This window comes from Geotrypetes seraphini, chromosome 10, assembly GCF_902459505.1.
Source record: "Geotrypetes seraphini chromosome 10, aGeoSer1.1, whole genome shotgun sequence".
NCBI classification, from domain to species: domain Eukaryota; kingdom Metazoa; phylum Chordata; class Amphibia; order Gymnophiona; family Dermophiidae; genus Geotrypetes; species Geotrypetes seraphini.
Genome location: NC_047093.1, coordinates 109801240 through 109820202, shown reverse-complemented (window position 1 = coordinate 109820202; position 18963 = coordinate 109801240). Strand labels below are relative to the sequence as shown.

Below are 18963 nucleotides of genomic sequence, written 5' to 3'. Positions count from 1 at the left end.
ATTTCTGAACCTGCGGTTGGACTATTGTAGTCTTCATTGTTGAGTCACAGTGAGAGGAAGATCTTCATACATTTCATCATGGCAGATGAGGAAGACATGTCTGAGAGAATACGCCAGAGGTGAATTTTGTGATAAATTTGTAAAGAGTGGTAATTAAACTCTTGAAATGTTATGGCAGTGTTACACAAAATTCACTCACATACCTCTGACATACTCTCACAGACATGTCATCTTCATCTGCCATGACAAAATGTATGAAGTTCTTCCTTTTGCTGTGACCCAGCAATGAAGACTACAGCAGTTCAACTTCAGGTTCAGAAATGTCAATGTATGAGCTTCACAAGAACCAGCACAGCATTGCCACGTCTACTTCTTGGAAAGATAGAGGCAGTCTCATTACTTTTCAATCAGCCCTCATAATTTTGATTATGTAGCTCAACATAAGAAAAACTGGGTCACTGCAGTTGCGGTCACTGATTTGTTTTATGATGGTGGCAACTAAGGAATTTCAAGATCCTCTCTCAGGCCACATTTTTTCTTTAAGAATGTCTACTGATTGTCAGTCAAGCCATATGATTTAAACTCTCGTCTGTCCTTGCAATTTGTGCTACATGAAATAGGCTTCATGTCCATTAAAATAAGATTAACTGAATATAGAAGTTGTATTAATATGTTAGTCTTTAAGCCCGTTACATTAACGGGTGCTAGAGTAGATGTCTATCTGTCTAGTTTTTTTTTTCTTTGTCTCTTTCTCCTTGCACACTGCCTGTCTGTCATTTTTTCTGTCTGTGTCTCTCCTTATGTCCTCCCTAGTACCCTCAGTACCTACTTCCTATGTCCTTATTGCCCCTTCCTATGTCCATAGTGTCCCTAGTGCCTCCTTCCCATGTCCTTAGTACCTCTTCCTATGTCCTTAGTGCCCCCATTACCTCCTTCCTGTGTCCATAATGCCCCCAGTGCCTTCTTCCCATGTCCTTAGTGCCCCTGTACTGTGTCCTTAGTGCCCCAGTGCCTGCATACTGTGTCCTTAATGCCCCCAGTGCCTCCCTCCTATGTCCTTAGTGCCCCCAGTGCCTCCTTCCTGTGTCCTTAGTGCCCCCAGTGCCTCTGTCCTGCTTAGTGCCCTCAGTGCATCCAATGTCCTTAGTGCCCATTTCTATGTCCTTAGTGCCCCCAGTGCCTCCTTATCTCCTCATCATTATCTTCCAGACTGTTCGAACAAGTAAGAGGAGAAAGGAGTGGGAGGTGGAGGGAGAAAGAGCGCTTTGGTACATTGGAGGGATATGATTCTTGGACAATGGCTGGAAGGGAGGGAGAGGGGCACGAACTCAACACAGAAGGAAGGGAGGCCTGAACATGGAACACAGAAGGGAGGGAGGAACGGGGCACTAATTTGGGACAGGAGGGAGGGAATAGAAAAATAGAATTGTTGGACTTCAGTATGTGAGTGAGAGGGAAAGGAAGAAAGAGGAAAATTGGGCATAGAGAGGGAGAAATGTTGGATGTGGTGGAGAGGTAACAGAAGGAAAGATTGAAGGGGATGCAGGGGTGAGGAATGTTGGACATAGTGATGGAGGAAGAGATGTGGCATAGTGCTGCAGAGGGGTGATAGTAGGAGAAATGGGCATGGAGCTGGTGGGCAGTGCTGAAAAATGCACATGATCCGGGGGATGAAAGAGTAGAGGGGATGGGAGAGATGCATGGATCTCTCAAAATGGACAGAGAGAGAGGGAGATTTGTTGCCAATAGGGGTGGAGGGGAGAGGAAGAAAAGTTGGACTCTTTGGAAAGAGAGATGGACGGGGAGGGCAGAAAGGAGGGTAGGAGAAATGTCACACTTAGGGGAAATGGGAGAGGGCAGAGAATAAAAAGTTGAACTCATGGAAGGACCGAGAGAGATGTTGGTTGGGGGAGGGATTGAGGATTGGAGGAGAGGAAGCGTGCAGGAGGCAGAGAGAAAGATGCTGGACTGATGAAAAGGAGGGAGAAATGTTGGATGTGGCAGTAGAGGGAATGGGAGAGAATCGCCCTGGATCTCTCTCTCTCTCTCTTCCCCACTCCCTTTGCAGCAAGGAGGGAATGAGAGAAGGACAGTGAGTGAGACATGTTGCCAGTGGGGATGGAGGAGAAAGGAAGAAAAGTTGGACTCATGGAGGTGCAGAGAGAGATGTTGGTTGGGGAAGGGAATGAGATCCGGAAGAGAGGAAGCGTGCAGGAGGAAGGAAGCAAGAAAGAAATATTGGATACACAGTCAGAAGGAAGTGCAACCAGAGTCTCATGAAATCACCAGACAACAAAGGTAGGAAAAATGATTTTATTTTTAATTTAATAATCAAAATGTGTCAGTTTTGAGAATTTATAAGGTACCACACGAAAGACTGCTTAAGAACATATGGAACCACGGGGTGCAAGGGGAGGTCCACCGATGGATCAAAAACTGGCTGGCGGACAGGAAGCAGAGGGTTGGAATAAAGGGACATTACTCAGACTGGAAATGGGTCACAAGCGGAGTACCGCAGGGGTCAGTCCTGGGACCGCTCCTGTTCAATATCTACATAAACGACCTAGAGGTGGGAACAAAATGTGAGGTCATTAAATTTGCGGATGACACCAAACTATACAGCAGGGTTAAAACCATGGAAGACTGCGAAGATCTCCAAAAGGATCTAATGACACTGGAAGAGTGGGCCAAAAAGTGGCAAATGAGCTTCAACATAGGGAAATGCAAGGTCATGCATGTGGGGAAAAAGAACCCGATGTTCAGCTACAAAATGGGGGGAGCACTACTAGGGGTAAGTAACCTGGAAAGAGACCTGGGAGTGATGGTAGACACAACACTGAAGGCGTCGGCGCAGTGTGCCACAGCCTCAAGGAAAGCAAACAAAATGTTGGGTATCATTAAAAAGGGTATCACGACCAGGTCGAAGGAAGTCATCCTGCCACTATATCGTGCAATGGTGCGGCCGCATCTGGAATACTATGTCCAGTACTGGTCGCCGTACCTCAAGAAGGACATGGCAGTACTTGAGGGAGTCCATAGAAGAGCAACAAAGCTGATAAAGGGTATGGAAAATCTCTCATATACTGACAGATTGAAACAGTTAGGGCTGTTCTCCCTGGAGAAGCGGAGACTTAGGGGAAACATGATAGAAACCTTCAAGATCCTGAGAGGCATAGAGAAAGTAGACAGGGACAGATTTTTCAAACTAAGGGGAACCACAAGTACAAGGGGGCACTCGGAGAAATTGAAAGGGGACAGGTTTAGAACAAACGCTAGGAAGTTCTTTTTCACCCAGAGGGTGGTGGATACGTGGAATGTGCTTCCAGAGGCCGTGGTAGACAGGAGCACTGTACAGGGCTTCAAAGAAGGTTTGGATAGGTTCCTAGAGGACAAAGGGATTGAAGGGTATAGATAGGTGTAGATATGGGTTGTAGGGATTGGAGTAGAGCTATGGGTGTAGATAGGTGTAGATATGGGTTGTAGGGATAGGAGTAGAGGTAAGTTACAGGAATAGGAGTAGAGATAGGTTATAGAGCTAGTCAGGGACCACTGCTCAGGCAGTGGGCCTGATGGACCGCCGCGCGAGCGGACCACTGGGCGAGATGGACCTCTGGTCTGCCTCAGCGGAGGCAACTTCTTATGTTCTTATGTTCTTATATCTGCTGTCTATATTTTGCACTATATTTGTCTATTTTTCTATAGTTGTTACTGAAGTGACATTGTATATTTTAAAGTCATCTGCCTTTACATCTTTGAAAAACCTTTGAATATAAATAGAACATAAGAACATAAGAATTGCCATCTCCGGATCAGACCTTAGGTCCATCAAGTCCGGAGATCCGCACATGCGGAAGCCCCGCCAGGAGTACCCTGGAATAGTTTTGGTTCCCATATCACTCTATGCTTCTCATTTGGGGAGATGTGCATCCAGCTTACCCATACCCGTATCACTCTATGCCGGAGATGTGCATCTAGTTTACCCTTAAATCCTAGAACAGTGGATTCCTCAATTACTTCCTTTGGAAGAGAATTCCAGGTGTCCATTTTCTCTGCGTACAGTGTGCTTTGTGTTTTTTTAATTTTGTGGTTAAGATTATGGGGGTCACGTGATGCCGTGTTACTGAATGGACGTGCCTCTGCACAGCACTGAGCCATGCCGAACTAACTCTGCTTCTCTAGCCTTACATTTTCTCATGGACCTCACATCTAACACCTTGTCGACTATGGTACTGGCGGGAGTGCAGGGAGCGATCTCTGGGAGTGTCTACCGATTGCTATGACCGCTAAAGCGCAGCGGGTCACCCGCGGGAAAGTGAGGCCGACAGACCCTAAGATGGCGGAGGGCCACGAGGTCTCCTTGTTCATTATACAGGAGGCTGCCATCCAAGAACTGACCAAATCCCTCACTATGGTCATGGAAGATTGGCTATGGTCATGGAAAATGGCTAAAATCCAAACCTTCATGGAAGATTTTTGGGAGACTTTGGAAACTCATGCGGGCTGTCTCCAAAGGGCTGAGAACCATGTGGCCCAGCAGGAGGACCGTGCAGCCAATTTTGAGGAACGGATCCGGGTCCTGGATACTGCTAAGGCAGTCCTTTTGGACAGGCTTGACGATCACAAAAACCAGAGTCATAGAAACAACTTGCGATTCATAGGATTGCCTAGCACTATTCGAGATGTTGATCTCCGCTCATGCTTGGAGTCCTGGCTACCGGGGGTCTTGGACCTGGGCAACTCGGGGGAACGTGTCCTGATTGAATGAGCACATCGAGTAGGCCCCCGGAGAGAGAATGAACAGAGGCCTCGTCCAGTCCTTTCTCGATTTCTCAATTTTGCCATGAAGGAGCGTGTCCTCACCCGCTACTGCCGAGGGCAGGGCTTTACCTATGAGGGGCACAAGGTCTTGGTTTTCTAGGATTTCTCCCCTCAAGTATCTTCCCGTCGAAGGGCGATGGCACCTCACTGTAATACTCTGTTCCAGCGGAATATTAGGGTCTCCCTGCTATACACCGCGAGGGCCCGCGTCTTTTATAACAACAAGACCCACTACTTTGAGACACCATGGGACCTGGAGCGTTTCATTCAGGACCTGCCGGCGCCTATGCATGGGGCACAGGGCGAAGTCTGAGTCTCCCGCTGCACACTGTGACCCACGGCTTTCCCGGAGCGAAAGGGGACATATGTTTGACCATTTATTCTGGGACCTGTTTTTCCCTCCTGTTTCTAGTTGCTTCCAGTGTTTCCCGCCACTGCGCAAGCCTCACCTGCTGTCGTATTTTGAGGGCTCTGATGGACTGCTGCCGCCTGCCTGCTATATCGCCATTGCTTATTGCGTGACCGTCGCAGATGTGGCCAGATTCTTGGATGGTTCTCTGGGGGGCTCTGTTGGACTGCTGACGGGGCCTTGGGGGTGCCCCCCTTCCTCACCTCTATCGGAGGGGGAAGTGATTTACAGCGGCCCTTGTTGGCTAGAAGTGGGTGCCTTTGTGGCTTCAGACCTCTTGACCTTTTAGCCCAGCATATGCTATATGCCTACCATATCTATCGGCTGCTTTTGAGCGCCGGAGTCGCAGCACCAAAGGTTGCTGCATGGAGCAGTCGGGCACTGGCAATGCCCGGCAGTGTTTCTCTGGCAGCCTAGAACAGTATTCCTACAGACATGTTTATTTTGTTACCAGTTTCTGATTGTCCTCAATACTGTGTTGTGGTTGGGGCATGGCCCGGGGCAGTTTGTTGCTATTGCATATTTGGGATATTGCATGGTTTTCCGTGCTGGGTTCAGGGACTGGGAGGGTAGGGACGGGACAGGGGGGGAGAGCGCATGGGGGACTGTGTGGTTGTCTTAGTGGGTTATGTATGGGGGTGTGTGGCTGTTTGTGCTTCTAGATGCTGTTCTCTCTTTTTCTTCCGGTTGTAGGCAGCTTATACTTGTGAGATGGTGGGGGCATTGGCTGAGATGGCCTCCACCACTCCACGCTCTGGTTTCATTGCTGCTTTTGCTTTTTGTATATGTTATGTTGATATGGCACAACTGAATGTTAAATCCATAAATGTAGATGGAATCTATTCACCTGTCATAGAAACATAGAAATAGACGGCAGATAAGGGCCCACGGCCCATCTAGTCTGCCCACCTTAATGTCCCTCCCCTACCTTTGCCCTGTGAATAGATCCCATGTGCCGATCCCATTTGGCCTTAAAATCAGGCACGCTGCTGGCCTCAATCACCTGTAGTGGAAGACAATTCCAGCGATCAACCACTCTTTCAGTGAAAAAGAATTTCCTGGTGTCACCTCGTAGTTTCCCGCCTCTGATTTTCAACTGATGCCCTCTTGTTGTCGTGGGACCCTTGAAAAAGAAGATATCTTCCTCCGCCTCGATGCGGCCCGTAAGATACTTGAACGTCTCGATCATGTCCCCCCTCTCTCTGCGCTCCTCGAGCGAGTATAGCTGTAATTTGTCAAGCCGTTTTTCGTATGGTAGATCCTTGAGTCCCGAGACCATCCAGGTGGCCATTCTTTGCACCGACTCCAGTCTCAGCACATCCTTGCGATAATGCGGCCTCCAGAATTGCACACAGTATTCCAGGTGGGGCCTCACCATGGATCTATACAATGGCATAATGACTTCCGCCTTACGAATGACGAAACCCCTTCGTATGCAGCCCATGATTTGTCTTGCCTTGGACGAAGCCTGCTCCACTTGATTGGCAGACTTCATGTCCTCACTGACGATTACCCCCAAGTCTCGTTCTGCTACCGTTTTTGCTAGGATCTCGCCATTAAGGGTATAAGACTTGCATGGATTCTGGCTGCCCAGGTGCATAACTTTGCATTTTTTGGCATTGAAGTTGAGTTGCCATGTCCTAGACCATCGCTCCAGTAGGAGTAGGTCATACATCATGTTGTCAGGCACTGAATCTTCGTCTGTTGTGCATTTGCCCACTACATTACTCAGTTTGGCGTCATCGGCGAATAATGTTATTTTACCTCGAAGCCCTTCTGCCAAGTCTCTTATAAAGATGTTGAATAGGATTGGGCCCAAGACTGAGCCCTGTGGTACTCCACTAATCACCTCCGTCATTTCGGAGGGGGTGCCGTTCACCACCACCCTTTGGAGCCTACCTCCAAGCCAGCTCCCAACCCATTTCGTCAATGTGTTACCTAATCCTATAGAACTCATCTTGCTCAGTAACCTGCGGTGTGGTACGCTATCGAATGCTTTGCTAAAGTCCAGGTACACGATGTCCAGGGACTCCCCAATATCCAGCTTCCCCGTTACCCAGTCAAAGAAGCTGATCAGGTTGGATTGGCAGGATCTCCCCTTAGTAAATCCATGTTGTCGGGGATCCCGTAGATTCTCCTCATCCAGGATCTTATCTAATTGGTGTTTGATTAGAGTTTCCATTAGTTTGCTCACTATCGATGTTAGACTCACTGGTCTGTAGTTTGCTGTCTCCATCTTTGAGCCTTTCTTGTGAAGTGGAATGACGTTAGCCGTCCTCCAGTCCAACGGGACGCTGCCTGTACTAAGGGAGAGGTTGAAGAGCGCGGACAGTGGCTCCGCCAAGACATCACTCAGCTCCCTAAGCACCCTGGGGTGCAGGTTGTCCGGCCCCATTGCTTTGTTAACCTTGAGCTTTGACAGCTCACCGTAGACACTGCTGGGCGTAAACTCAAAGTTACTAAACGGGTCAACCGAGCCAACCCTTGTCTGTAGCTGAGGGCCGAGCCCTGGTGCTTCTCGGGTGAAGACTGAGCAGAAGTATTCATTTAATAGTTGGGCTTTTTCCGAATCCTTTTCCACATAGTCTTCGTCTGGTTTCCTAAGACGTATAATCCCGCCTGAGTTTTTTCTTCTATCACTGATATACCCGAAGAAGGATTTATCTCCCTTCTGGATGTTCTTTGCTAGAGACTCCTCCATGAGGAATTTAGCCTCCCTGACTGCTGTTTTGACGGCTTTTGATTTGGCCAGGTAGTCTGCTCTAGAGTCCTGCTTCCCTAATTGTTTGTAAGAGATGAATGCTTTTTTCTTCTCCTTGATCAGGTCTGAGATCTCCGCAGTAAACCACTGTGGCTTATTGTTCCTTCGCCGTTTACTTACTGATTTTACATAGCGGTTTGTTGCTTCTTGTATGGTTGCTTTCAAAGTTGACCACATGTCTTCCACGTTATCGGTTTCTTCTTGGCTTTGTAGCGCCTGGTGAACATGATCAGCTCAGGAGGGATTGGGTGGGACAGGTGGGGCATGCTTCATTCACTGCTCGTAAATGTGGGGTAGCCATTCTTGTACACAAAAATATTCCCTTTCATATTCATCGGCAAATTGCGGACCCTCAGGAACAGTATATTATTCTGATTGGGGAGCTCTGGGGTCACCCTCTTGTACTCTGTAACATATATGCCTCTAACACCTACTCTCATGGCTTCTTCTCCTCTCTGGTGGGTCTATTGGCACCGCTGAACTCCAGCTCTCTCATTGTGGGGGGGAACTTTAATGTTGTAGCAGACCCTTCCAGGGATTGCAAACCTGCTAAATCCCCGTTGCGGGGTCACTTCGCCAAAGGGGTTAATTTTCTCATGAAAGAACTTGGCCTCCTGGATTCTTGGTGCATTCTGCATCCGACTGAATGCAACTTCTCTTTCTACTCGCATCCCCACGCGGTTTACTCCAGAATCAATTATCTTTTACTCTCAGAGGCGCTTTTTCCCAAACTGTCGGCGGCGCAGATTCGGGAACCCTTGGTCTCAGATCATGCTCTGCTGAGTTTATCTTTGCAATATAGCTCTGCTCAGACTGCCCGTATCTGGCGCATGTCCCCACACCTATACCGGGATGCTCGCTTCTGCACCTATCTTCAGCAAAAATGGAAGGATTATGCGCAGACCAACTCGGTTGATGACGTAGGCCTGGTCATTTATTGGGAGGCTGCTAAAGCGGTCATGCGTGGCCATATCTTGGCTTATTCGGTTGCGCAAAGTAAGCTTCGTGACCAGAAACTTTTATCTCTTTCTATTGAACTACGTGTCTTGCATAGAACTCACGTTGCGGGGATGGACAATGTTACTAGGCGCAAGATGAGCCTTATAAAGACCCAAATTAATGATTTATTAAACCAACGCGCTACCCGCAGCATCTATTGTTACAAATACAAATTGCATCGTTGGGGAGATAAATCGGGATGCCTTTTAGCTAATCTGGTGAGACCGCCCAAGGTCTGACACATTATTACTTCTATTAAAGATAAGAGGGGCGTCATCCACACCGATCCTCAGGCCATTACCAAACAATTTGTTAAATTTTATACCGACCTCTACAGGGTGCAGCCGGATGACCCTGGGGCCAGAGCATTGTTCCTATGCAACCTTGATATGCCACAGCTGACTGCTGAACAACGGGATGTTCTTAATGGCCCTATTACATAAGAACATAAGAAGTTGCCTCCGCTGAGTCAGACCAGAGGTCCATCCCGCCCAGCGGTCCGCTCTCGTGGCGGCCCATCAGGCCTAATTGCCTGAACAGTGTCCCTGACTAATTTTGTAACTGCCTCTAATCCTCTCCCTATTACCTACCTCTACTCCTATCTGTACCCCTCAATCCCTTTGTCCTCCAGGTACCTGTCCAGACCCTCTTTGAAGCCCTGTAGCGTGCTCCTGCTTATCACATCCTCCGGTAGCGCGTTCCATGTATCCACCACCCTCTGAGTGAAAAAGAACTTCCTGGTGTTTGTTCTAAACCTTTCCCCTTTCAATTTCTCTGAGTGCCCCCTTGTACTTGTGTTTCCCCGTAATTTGAAAAATCTGTCCCTGTCTACTCTTTCTATGCCCTTCATGATCTTGAAGGTTTCTATCATGTCTCTTCTAAGTCTCCGCTTTTCCAGGGAGAAAAGCACCAGCTTCTTCAGTCTGTCAGTATATGAGAGGTCTTCCATACCCTTTATTAGCTTAGTTGCTCTTTTCTGGACTCTCTCAGTGGACGAACTTCAGACCGCTATCAAAAAACTCAAGTTAGCTAAAATCCCGGGCCCTGACGGGTTGGGCCTTGAATTCTTTAAACTCCTGCCTTACGAGGCGCTTCTGCCTCTCCAAGCTTATTTTATGGGGCTTCGAACGGAAACTCCGCCTGGGGATACTCATAATCGGGCGCTTATCATCATTTTACCGAAGCCAGGTAGACCTTTGGATGCCTTGGGATTCTACCACCCCATATCTCTTTTGAACCAGGATGTCAAGATTCTAGCAAGTATCCTGGCCACCCGTCTTAATGCCTATCTCCCTGCGTTGATTCATGAAGATCAAGTAGGCTTTGTACCGGGCAGGCATGCCTCTATGAACTTACTGAAAGTGTTGGCAGTGTTACAGTCTTCTCATGCTCCTGATGACCGGGCTTTGATCACAAGCTTGGATGTGGAAAAGGCTTTTGACATGGTGTCCTGGGACCACCTTTTTGGGGTCCTGGAGAGCTTTGGTTTCCTGGGAGATTTCATTGCTTGGGTGACTGCCCTATACTCTAATCCCCACTCGCAACTGCTGGTGAACGGCGGAGTCTCTAATCCTTTTCCTTTGGGTAGGGGTACACAACAGGACTGCCCTCTCTCCCCTCTTCTTTTTCTTTTATCTCTGGAGCCTTTGACGATCCGCATACGAGGGGTGCCCACTTTGGAGGTGTTGTGGGTGGGTACCCAGGAGTTTTGTATCAGTATGTTTGCCGACGATATGCTGTTTTATGTTCGGCATGCCGATAGGAATATTCCAATTCTTATGTCCCCTATCCAGCATTATGGTACTTTCTCTGGTCTTCGAATTAACTTCAATAAAACGGAGGCTCTGAACCTGGGTTCCCCCCCTTCGTCTCATTGGTGTTCGAGTTTAGGCATTGGCCTAGCTCCTGGGAAGCTTAAATATCTGGGCATCATTTTATACGCTAATCCTTCCAAATTGTACGCTGCCAACATTACCGCAACTGTTGGGAAAATCAAAACGCTTTGTCATAAATGGCGATCCTTGCCTCTTTCCTTAATGGTAGAGTCGCTCTGGTCAAAATGGTTTTGTTCCCCAAGCTGCTCTATCCCCTGCAGACTATCCCGGTGTGGCTTACCCCTGCTGATGAACAGCTCTACCGGTCGGTCATCCGGACTTTTCTTTGGGATGGTAGGGCCGCCCGCATCAGCTTTTTGAAATTATCTCAGACAGGGAGCGGGGTGGCCTCGGTCTCCCATATATCCGCATTTATAATGTTGCGGCGCTGCTCCGCTGGATACATGAACACCTAGTGTCCGCTAGGCGATTTCCCCCCCTTGATCTCCTCCCGGAATGCTGTTTGCCCTTCTCTTATTCTTATTTTCTCCATCAGAATGGGCGGGGCTACGAGGGAACCGGGGCGGCTTCCTTTCCCTTTCTGCTACCCCTTCACAAGGCTTGGAGATGGTGGCGCTTGCGACAAGACCAGGTGCCCATCGCCTCCCCTTTCCTGTCCCTCTTACATAATCCTGATTTCGCCCCTGGCTTTCATGGCCTAACTGGTTTGAGGGGTCGGGTGGAGAGAGAGGTCACCCTGGATGCCGTCTCTTCCCGTCCTTCCACAATTGAAAGAAGCTTGAGAGTTGCCTGATGCCCATTTTTACACCTATACTCAAATTCGTCATTACTATCTGACTATGCACAGGGCTCACGGGAATCAGTGGACCTTGGGTAAATTGGATGAGATTTTCCTGTCTACCCATGCCTCCTCTAATAGAATTTCTACATGGTATGATGCAGGACGGCTGGGTTTGGGGGAGGACTGTCTGACCTCTCAGGCACGGGAGTGGTCTACTGAATTGGGGTTGGGGGTTTCGCCACTTGATCTCCATCAGTTTTTCCAATCCCTTTACCTTCATGTTAAAGCAGTTTCCCTCCAGGAGACCCAGTTTAAAATATTATCGCTCGCTCTAGGGGGCACGTCATGGGTCTTTGGGATAACGGTCTCTGTCTTAAGTGTAGGCTCCAACGGGGCACCTTTTTGCATTCCTTTTTTGAGTGTCCTACATTACAGTTTTGGACCCCCGTGCAAGCCTGCATACGGACTGTGTTACATTGTGATCTCCCGTGGAATGCCCTTGCTTTATTACTGGGAGATGTACAGGAGTGGACCCAGCATGGTTTGGATCCACCAGCTGTGAAATTTGCTCTGCATGCTATCTTGCTGGGGAAAAAGCTTATTTTGCAACAGTAGGCCTCTGAGGACGCACCTACCTATGCCGCGTGGCTTGCTTTGATGAAGCAGCAGGCTCGGTATGAACTGGACTTCTACTCTTCTTGGCCACAGGACTCTTGGAAAGCGTATTGTGGCCTGTGGGACATTTGTTTGAATCAGTGAGTTTGGGGTTTGGGTTTTTTTTTTTTTTTCTTTTTCCTGCTCTGCCTTGATCTTTACTACTTTGTCCAGGAGGGTATGATTCCGTACTACTTTTTTTATTCTGTTCCTTCAATTTAATCCTTCATTGGGTGGAGCTGCACATTTCAGCCTGTGGCTTAGATGGTGTCTGAGTGTCTTTGTGTTTGGAAAGCGTGTGGCGTGTTTGTGGAGCGTATGGGAGACTGGATGGTTTGAGTCGTTTGGGGAGATGGTTTAACATAACGGAGATGATGAGGGTACCCACAATTCCTTGTCTTTTTTATTGGGCACTGTCTTTCTTTCTTTGCTCCCTTATGCAGCATGGGATTGCTCAATTTTGCCAACTCTCTGTTTATGTGCATACCATAATGTGCCTTTTTGGCATTTCGTGCCGGTGATTGTTTCTGTATTTTGCTGCATAATTTACTTGTGTTTGTTTGCCCACCTTGCTATGACTGTTTGTTTGCATTGTACCTTGGTTATTCTCTGACTCAATAAACATGATATCACAAAAAAAAAAAGATTATATTGTGTGTATATGAAAAATGGATGGAAGAAATTGCATTAAAATTAGTACTATTATTATGGGGGTGGAGTCAGGGGCGGGGCTTGGGCGGGAGTACTCGGTTGGTATTTGTTAGGCTTAGGGGGTACTTGGCTTGAAGAAGTCGAGAAACACTGCTCTAGCCTGTAAATGGGCACTCAGAAATTTATAAAAATGAATCAAAGCTTGCCCTCCTCCCTAATGCTGGCCCTGGTAATAAGTATTCCTCATAGACAGCATATTTAATCAGGTACACCATTCCTCCCACTTGAAGAGTTGCATTACCCAATTAAAAGGAAGAGTCACACATGTTCATAATTTTATACTACTGTTTCAGTACTGGTTATCTGTTGCCCAAAATTTCATACTAGTTATGAGCTCTGGAATCACTTTCTTGTGTTCATGATTAATCCTGCTAGAAAAGGATATCCCCTTTTACAGATAAGCAATTTTGTTTTTAAGTAATGAAAATTGTGGAGGTTCCAGGAAAAATGCAGAATGCATGAAGTTCAAATGCTGGAAATTTCAAGACAAACTTGTTTCTAAATTTGTTTAAATAAGAACTGCTCTTTACAGAATATCATGACAAAATGTGATCTGTTTCTGTTTTTCCATTTTGCAGCAACAGCAACTGCAGCAGTTCATAACTCATTACCAGAGAGAGAGCGTCAGCACATTGCTGAAAGGCTGCTGAGGGTGATGTGTGCAGACTTAGGAGCCCTCAGTGTGGTAAATGGCAAAGAGTTCATCAAGTTGGCACAGACCCTTGTGGATACTGGAGCTCGCTATGGATCCTTCTCTGTCAGTGAAATTCTGGGCAATATGAACACACTAGCACTAAAGCATTTGCCTCGGATGTACAATCAAGTGAAGGTAAAAGTAACTTGTGCCCTGGGTAGCAATGTGCATCTTGGCATTGGAGTCACCTGCCATTCTCAGAATGTTGGTCCAGACTCATGTTTCATTTTAACTGCTTACCAGGCAGAGGGCAACCAGATTAAAAGGTACATGTTGGGAATCAAGGATGTGGACATTCGGGACAGTGGGGAATTTATCCATCAATGGGTGCAAAATGTGATGTCAGAGTTTGTCATGTCAGAAATCAGGACAGTGTACATCACTGACTGCAAAGTCAATTCATCTGCTTTCTCCAAGGCAGGTATGTGCTTGCGCTGCTCTGCATGTGCACTCAGTGCCATGGTACAGAGTGTGCTCAACAAACGAACGCTACAAGCCCGTAATATGCATGAAGTTATTGAGCTGTTGAATGTCTCAGAAGATCTTGCAGGATCAGCAGGCTTCTCCAAGGAGACATTTGGTTCACTGGAAGAGACCTGTCCACCCCCATGTTGGAACTCAGTGACTGACTCTCTTCTGCTTGTCCATGAGCGCTATGAACAGATATGTGAATTCTATAGTCGCGCCAAAAAAATGAACATCATTCAGAATCTGAACAAACATTTGCTAAGCAATTTGGCTGCCATTTTAGCACCTGTGAAGCAAGCAGTTGTTGAGCTGAGCAATGAGAGCAAACCCACTCTACAGCTTGTGCTGCCAACTTACGTAAAGCTGGAAAAGTTGTTCACATCCAAAGCTAATGATGCTGGGGTCATTAGCAAGCTATGCCATCTTTTCCTGGAAGCACTGAAAGAAAACTTTAAAGTTGATTCAGCACACAAAGTTGCTATGATCCTGGACCCTCAGCAAAAGCTGAGGCCAGTCCCTGCTTACCAGCATGAAGAGATTATTGGCAAAGTTTGTGAACTTATACATGAAGTGAGAGATGCCGAACTGGAGGAGGTGGAATTTGAACCACCTGCCAAGAACCCCCCAGTTGCAGCAGCAAGTGAAACATCCAAAGTACAGGCTGATGACCAGTTTGGGAAAAATGAAGTCTATGATTATTTACAAGAACCTCTCTTCCAGGCCACCCCAGACTTGTTTCAGTATTGGTTGTCTGTTACCCAAAAACATAGAAAACTAGCCAAACTAGCTTTCTGGCTTCTAGCTGTGCCTGCTGTAGGAGCCCGAAGTGAATGTGTACACATGTGCGAGCAGGCCCTTTTAATCAAAAGGAGACGACTGCTGAGCCCTGAAAACATGAACAAACTCATGTTCTTGAAGTCCAACATGCTATAAAACTGCATCTTTATTTTAAAAAATAATTCTTTATAGAATACTATTCCAAATAAACACAACAAAACTCAAGTTGAAAACACTGTGGACCTCGTTATGAAAGCTCCTTGTAAACCAAGTGCTTTTTTTATATTATTGTTAAATGGATTGAAGACAGAGGGCACACTCCTGCTATAGTGTGTTGATTTTCTGAAACTGCAGTTTTACAGGCCAGAAGAGTTTCAACTCAGGAAGCAGTGCTCTGAGTGACTTGAAGTTTTGACCTCTGGCTGCCTCTGGTAATCAAACACCACCTCTGGTAATCAAACGCCTGTCTCAAAACACAGGTTCCTGCTCTGAACTCCTACTTATAAGAATAATTTTACACCATCAGGGCATTTGTGCAGCCTTCCTAACATACAATGCATGTTAACAAGGCAGCTACTTCTAAATTACACGTGTCTCCAAAAAATCAGGAAGGAGACTCATGAAACTAAACTTTTTATTTTTTTTGTTTTGTTTGCTTTTTAATATAAAAAAAGAGAAGAGCATTTCAGACTATAGTTATATATAGGAAGCTGTCTCCATCCCCTATTTTGTGGTTTTAAATATTTTTTTAGCTAGAAGTTTTATCTTGTTTGATTTTAGAACCAAATGTAATGCATAATGAAAATGAATGTCTGTACTGTTAAGTTTTTAGAATTTAAGACCTTTTTTTTTTCTAAATTCACAATGTAAACTACTGTAGCTTCTCTCAGCTGTGTACATTTTATAACAAAAGCCTTCCCTATACAGATTTCATCAGTCTCCATATTTTGGTGAATATTGCTGCAGGAGATTCCGAAACCATAGATTGTTGACAAAGTATTAATTGGTGAAATTATGGTGTGCTAAGGTAGGCTCAGGAAGTAATATATGTGCACTCAACAGAACATGGAAGAATTCCATCCCTACTTTCCTTCAGTGGTAGAAATGTTTATTTTATTTAACTAGAGTTCATTACACTAATTATGTTATTACTGAATCATTGATAGTGTGAACATCTGGATAAATTTATTTTTAATCTGCTTTCCATAACTTAGCAGAAACACAGAAATAATAGATGAGGATAAAGAACATTTGGCCAGAGCTTTGCATTTTTACCAATAATCCCAAATAAGAGCTTGAGACAGGGACTAGAAATTGATAACAGCTAAATGCTTCCCAGGGCCATTTTACCTCCTTTCTTTGTCCACTAAGGATCCTTCATATTTATTCTATCCTTCTCAAATTTTAGTATTATTTTCCCCATTTCTTCTGTTTAAAGAGTATTCTGTGCATCTACCTTTTTTTCTGCTATGAAACATTTCCTTACATTAAACTCTAGTTTTAGAATTTCCTCATTACTAAAGTAAATTTCTCTTGTACATTTTTCTTTACCCTTGATATATATTGAATATTTCTTCTATCACATCTGTCTTTGTAGTTCTTCGGGGTATAATTATTTTCTATGTGGCGCTTATGATGTACACATATATAGTACTGTTTCAGTAGGCCTCCTCTGGATTGCCTTTACTATATCTGTATCCTTCCAAAGACAAAGTCTTCAGAATTGGACACAATTCTTAAAGTGAGTTTTCTTGAATTACTTATATATGTATTCTATCATCTTGTTCCACTTCTCTGGGAACTTTTTCATGCAGCCTACCATTGATATGGCTGTACTTACTGCCATTGTTTAGCAAACATAAGTACATCAGGTATTACCGTATTACTAGCCTTCTTTTTAGTGATCACATATTGCTTCCATAGATTTATTTACTTCCAGTAAATGACACTGCAGCTTAGCTGCATCACTTAACTAGTTGTCATTCTTTCTTAGATCCCTCCTGATTTTGCTACACTGTCAAATGCCTGAATCAGAACTGAAACCACCGCTCTCTTTCTAGCTTCTCTATGTCACTACATTGTCAACAATCTCACAACTGATTTTAGCCCATTTCATGATTTTAAATTCATCCTCTAGACTGCCCAGATTTTCAGTACCTTTCTCCATGTAACAGATTCAAAGATATTATTGGAAATTTAAGTTTTTAAAAAACCATGCATTTTTTTCCTATCTTAAGGGCCTGTTTACTAAACTAAGTTAAGATTTTGCAGTGGACACATGATAACTGCAATGGATAGCCTGCAGTAGATGCAAAACCTCCTCATAGAAATAATTGGGGATGTTCCCAGCACTTTGGGGAAGGCAGCCATGCCACTAACATTTTACAATGTTTGTTATTGTGCATTAACAGCACAGCCATTAAGCCAGAATTTAGTTAACTACTCCTCTGGACATGTGACTTTGACTGTTACACATTATCTGCCTCACTGTGTTAACTGTGAATGATTCCCATAGATTTTTTTCACTCCCTAACAGAAATTTCTGAGAGAGCACATAGTTTTCAGGTGAGTGTACACATGGTCAGAACACTAAGTTGTATGCTTAACTTATAGAATGCTATAAGTTACATGTGTATCTCTGGAACATAGAAGCATACGCTTCCAACTCTATGGCTGGCGTAAGTGCTTGTGCCTAAGTGCATGTGCACCTATCTACCCTATTATGCTAGTATTCTATACAGGAAAGTAGGTGTCTACTTTAAATGGGTGCCTACATTTACTGTAGGTGCACAATTATAGATTTACCCCATTTGCTCTGTGCATATTGTTAATTAACATAATTTCCTTAATATCTTGGATGCTGAGGTAAAGTAATGGATTAAACTTCTGGCTTAGCCTTAGCAAAGGCTTACTGTTATGGATTTTGTAATCTCTTTGATTAAAAATATTTTACAATCTTTTACTTTAGTGCTGATTCTAATAATTTTCCCATCCCCCCAGGTCATATTAAAAGACAAACTTCTTCCATGCTCCCAACTTTGAGGAAAGGGATATCTATCTTTTTCTAATTTGCATTGCTGACAGTCCTAATCAAGTCTTATTCTAGGACATGAGTAGGCAACCACTCAATCAGGTTTTCAAGATTTCTACAATGAATATGCAGGAGATCTATTTGCATATAATGAAAGCAGTACATGAAAATCCATGACATACATATTCATTGTGACAATCTTAAAAACCTATCCGAGTTGTGGCCTTCGAGATGTGTGGTTATCCACCCTTGTTCTAGGATGTATCTTTTCTGGCCTTAATCACCTTCAGCTTTGTTAAGTTGTGAAATAACATTTTTCCATAAATTGCTGAGGTTCACCTCCTTTTTTACCTGTGCTACTGTCATTTATCAATGAACATAAGAACATAAGAAGCGCCATCTCCGGATCAGACCTTCGGTCCATCAAGTCCGGCGATCCGCACACGCGGAGGCCCTGCCAGGTATACACCTGGTTTATTTTATAGCCAACCATACTTTATATGCCTCTCTCAAGGAGATATGCATCTAGTTTGCTTTTGAAGCCTAGGACTGTCGATTCTGCAATAATCTCCCCTGGGAGAGTATTCCAGATGCCAACCACTCTCTGTGTGAAGCAGAACTTTCTGACATTATTCCTGAACTTGTCCCCCCTTAGCTTCATTTCATGTCCTCTTGTCCGTGTCAAATTGGACAATGTAAATAATCTTCTCTGCTCTATTTTGTCGATTCCTTTCAGTATTTTGAAGATTTCGATCATATCCCCACGCAGTCTCCTTTTCTCAAGGGAGAACAATCCCAGTGTTTTAAGTCGATCCTCATATACCAGTTTCTCCATACCCTTCACTAGTTTGGTTGCTCGTCTCTGCACCCTCTCCAGCAGTTTTATATCCTTCTTTAGGTAGGGAGACCAATGTTGGACGCAGTATTCCAAGTGGGGTCTGACCATTGCCCTATAAAGCGGCATTATAACTTTCTCCGATCTACTCGAGATTCCTTTCTTTATCATGCCCAACATTCTATTTGCC

At 45.1% G+C, this 18963-nt stretch overlaps 1 protein-coding gene across 8 annotated transcripts in view; it reads left to right on the top strand.

Annotated features, from left to right (window-relative positions):
• The window catches only part of ZNF618 (zinc finger protein 618), a 771796-nt gene extending 753469 nt beyond the window's left edge, over positions 1 to 18327 (top strand). For all 8 annotated transcript variants that reach the window (XM_033960461.1, XM_033960460.1, XM_033960462.1 and 5 more), the window contains one exon: positions 13547 to 18327. In XM_033960461.1, coding sequence (XP_033816352.1) covers positions 13547 to 15063 — 1517 coding nt within the window. In that variant the 3' untranslated portion in view covers positions 15064 to 18327. The remainder of the gene's footprint in view (positions 1 to 13546) is intronic.
• Positions 18328 to 18963: the final 636 nt, after the last annotated feature.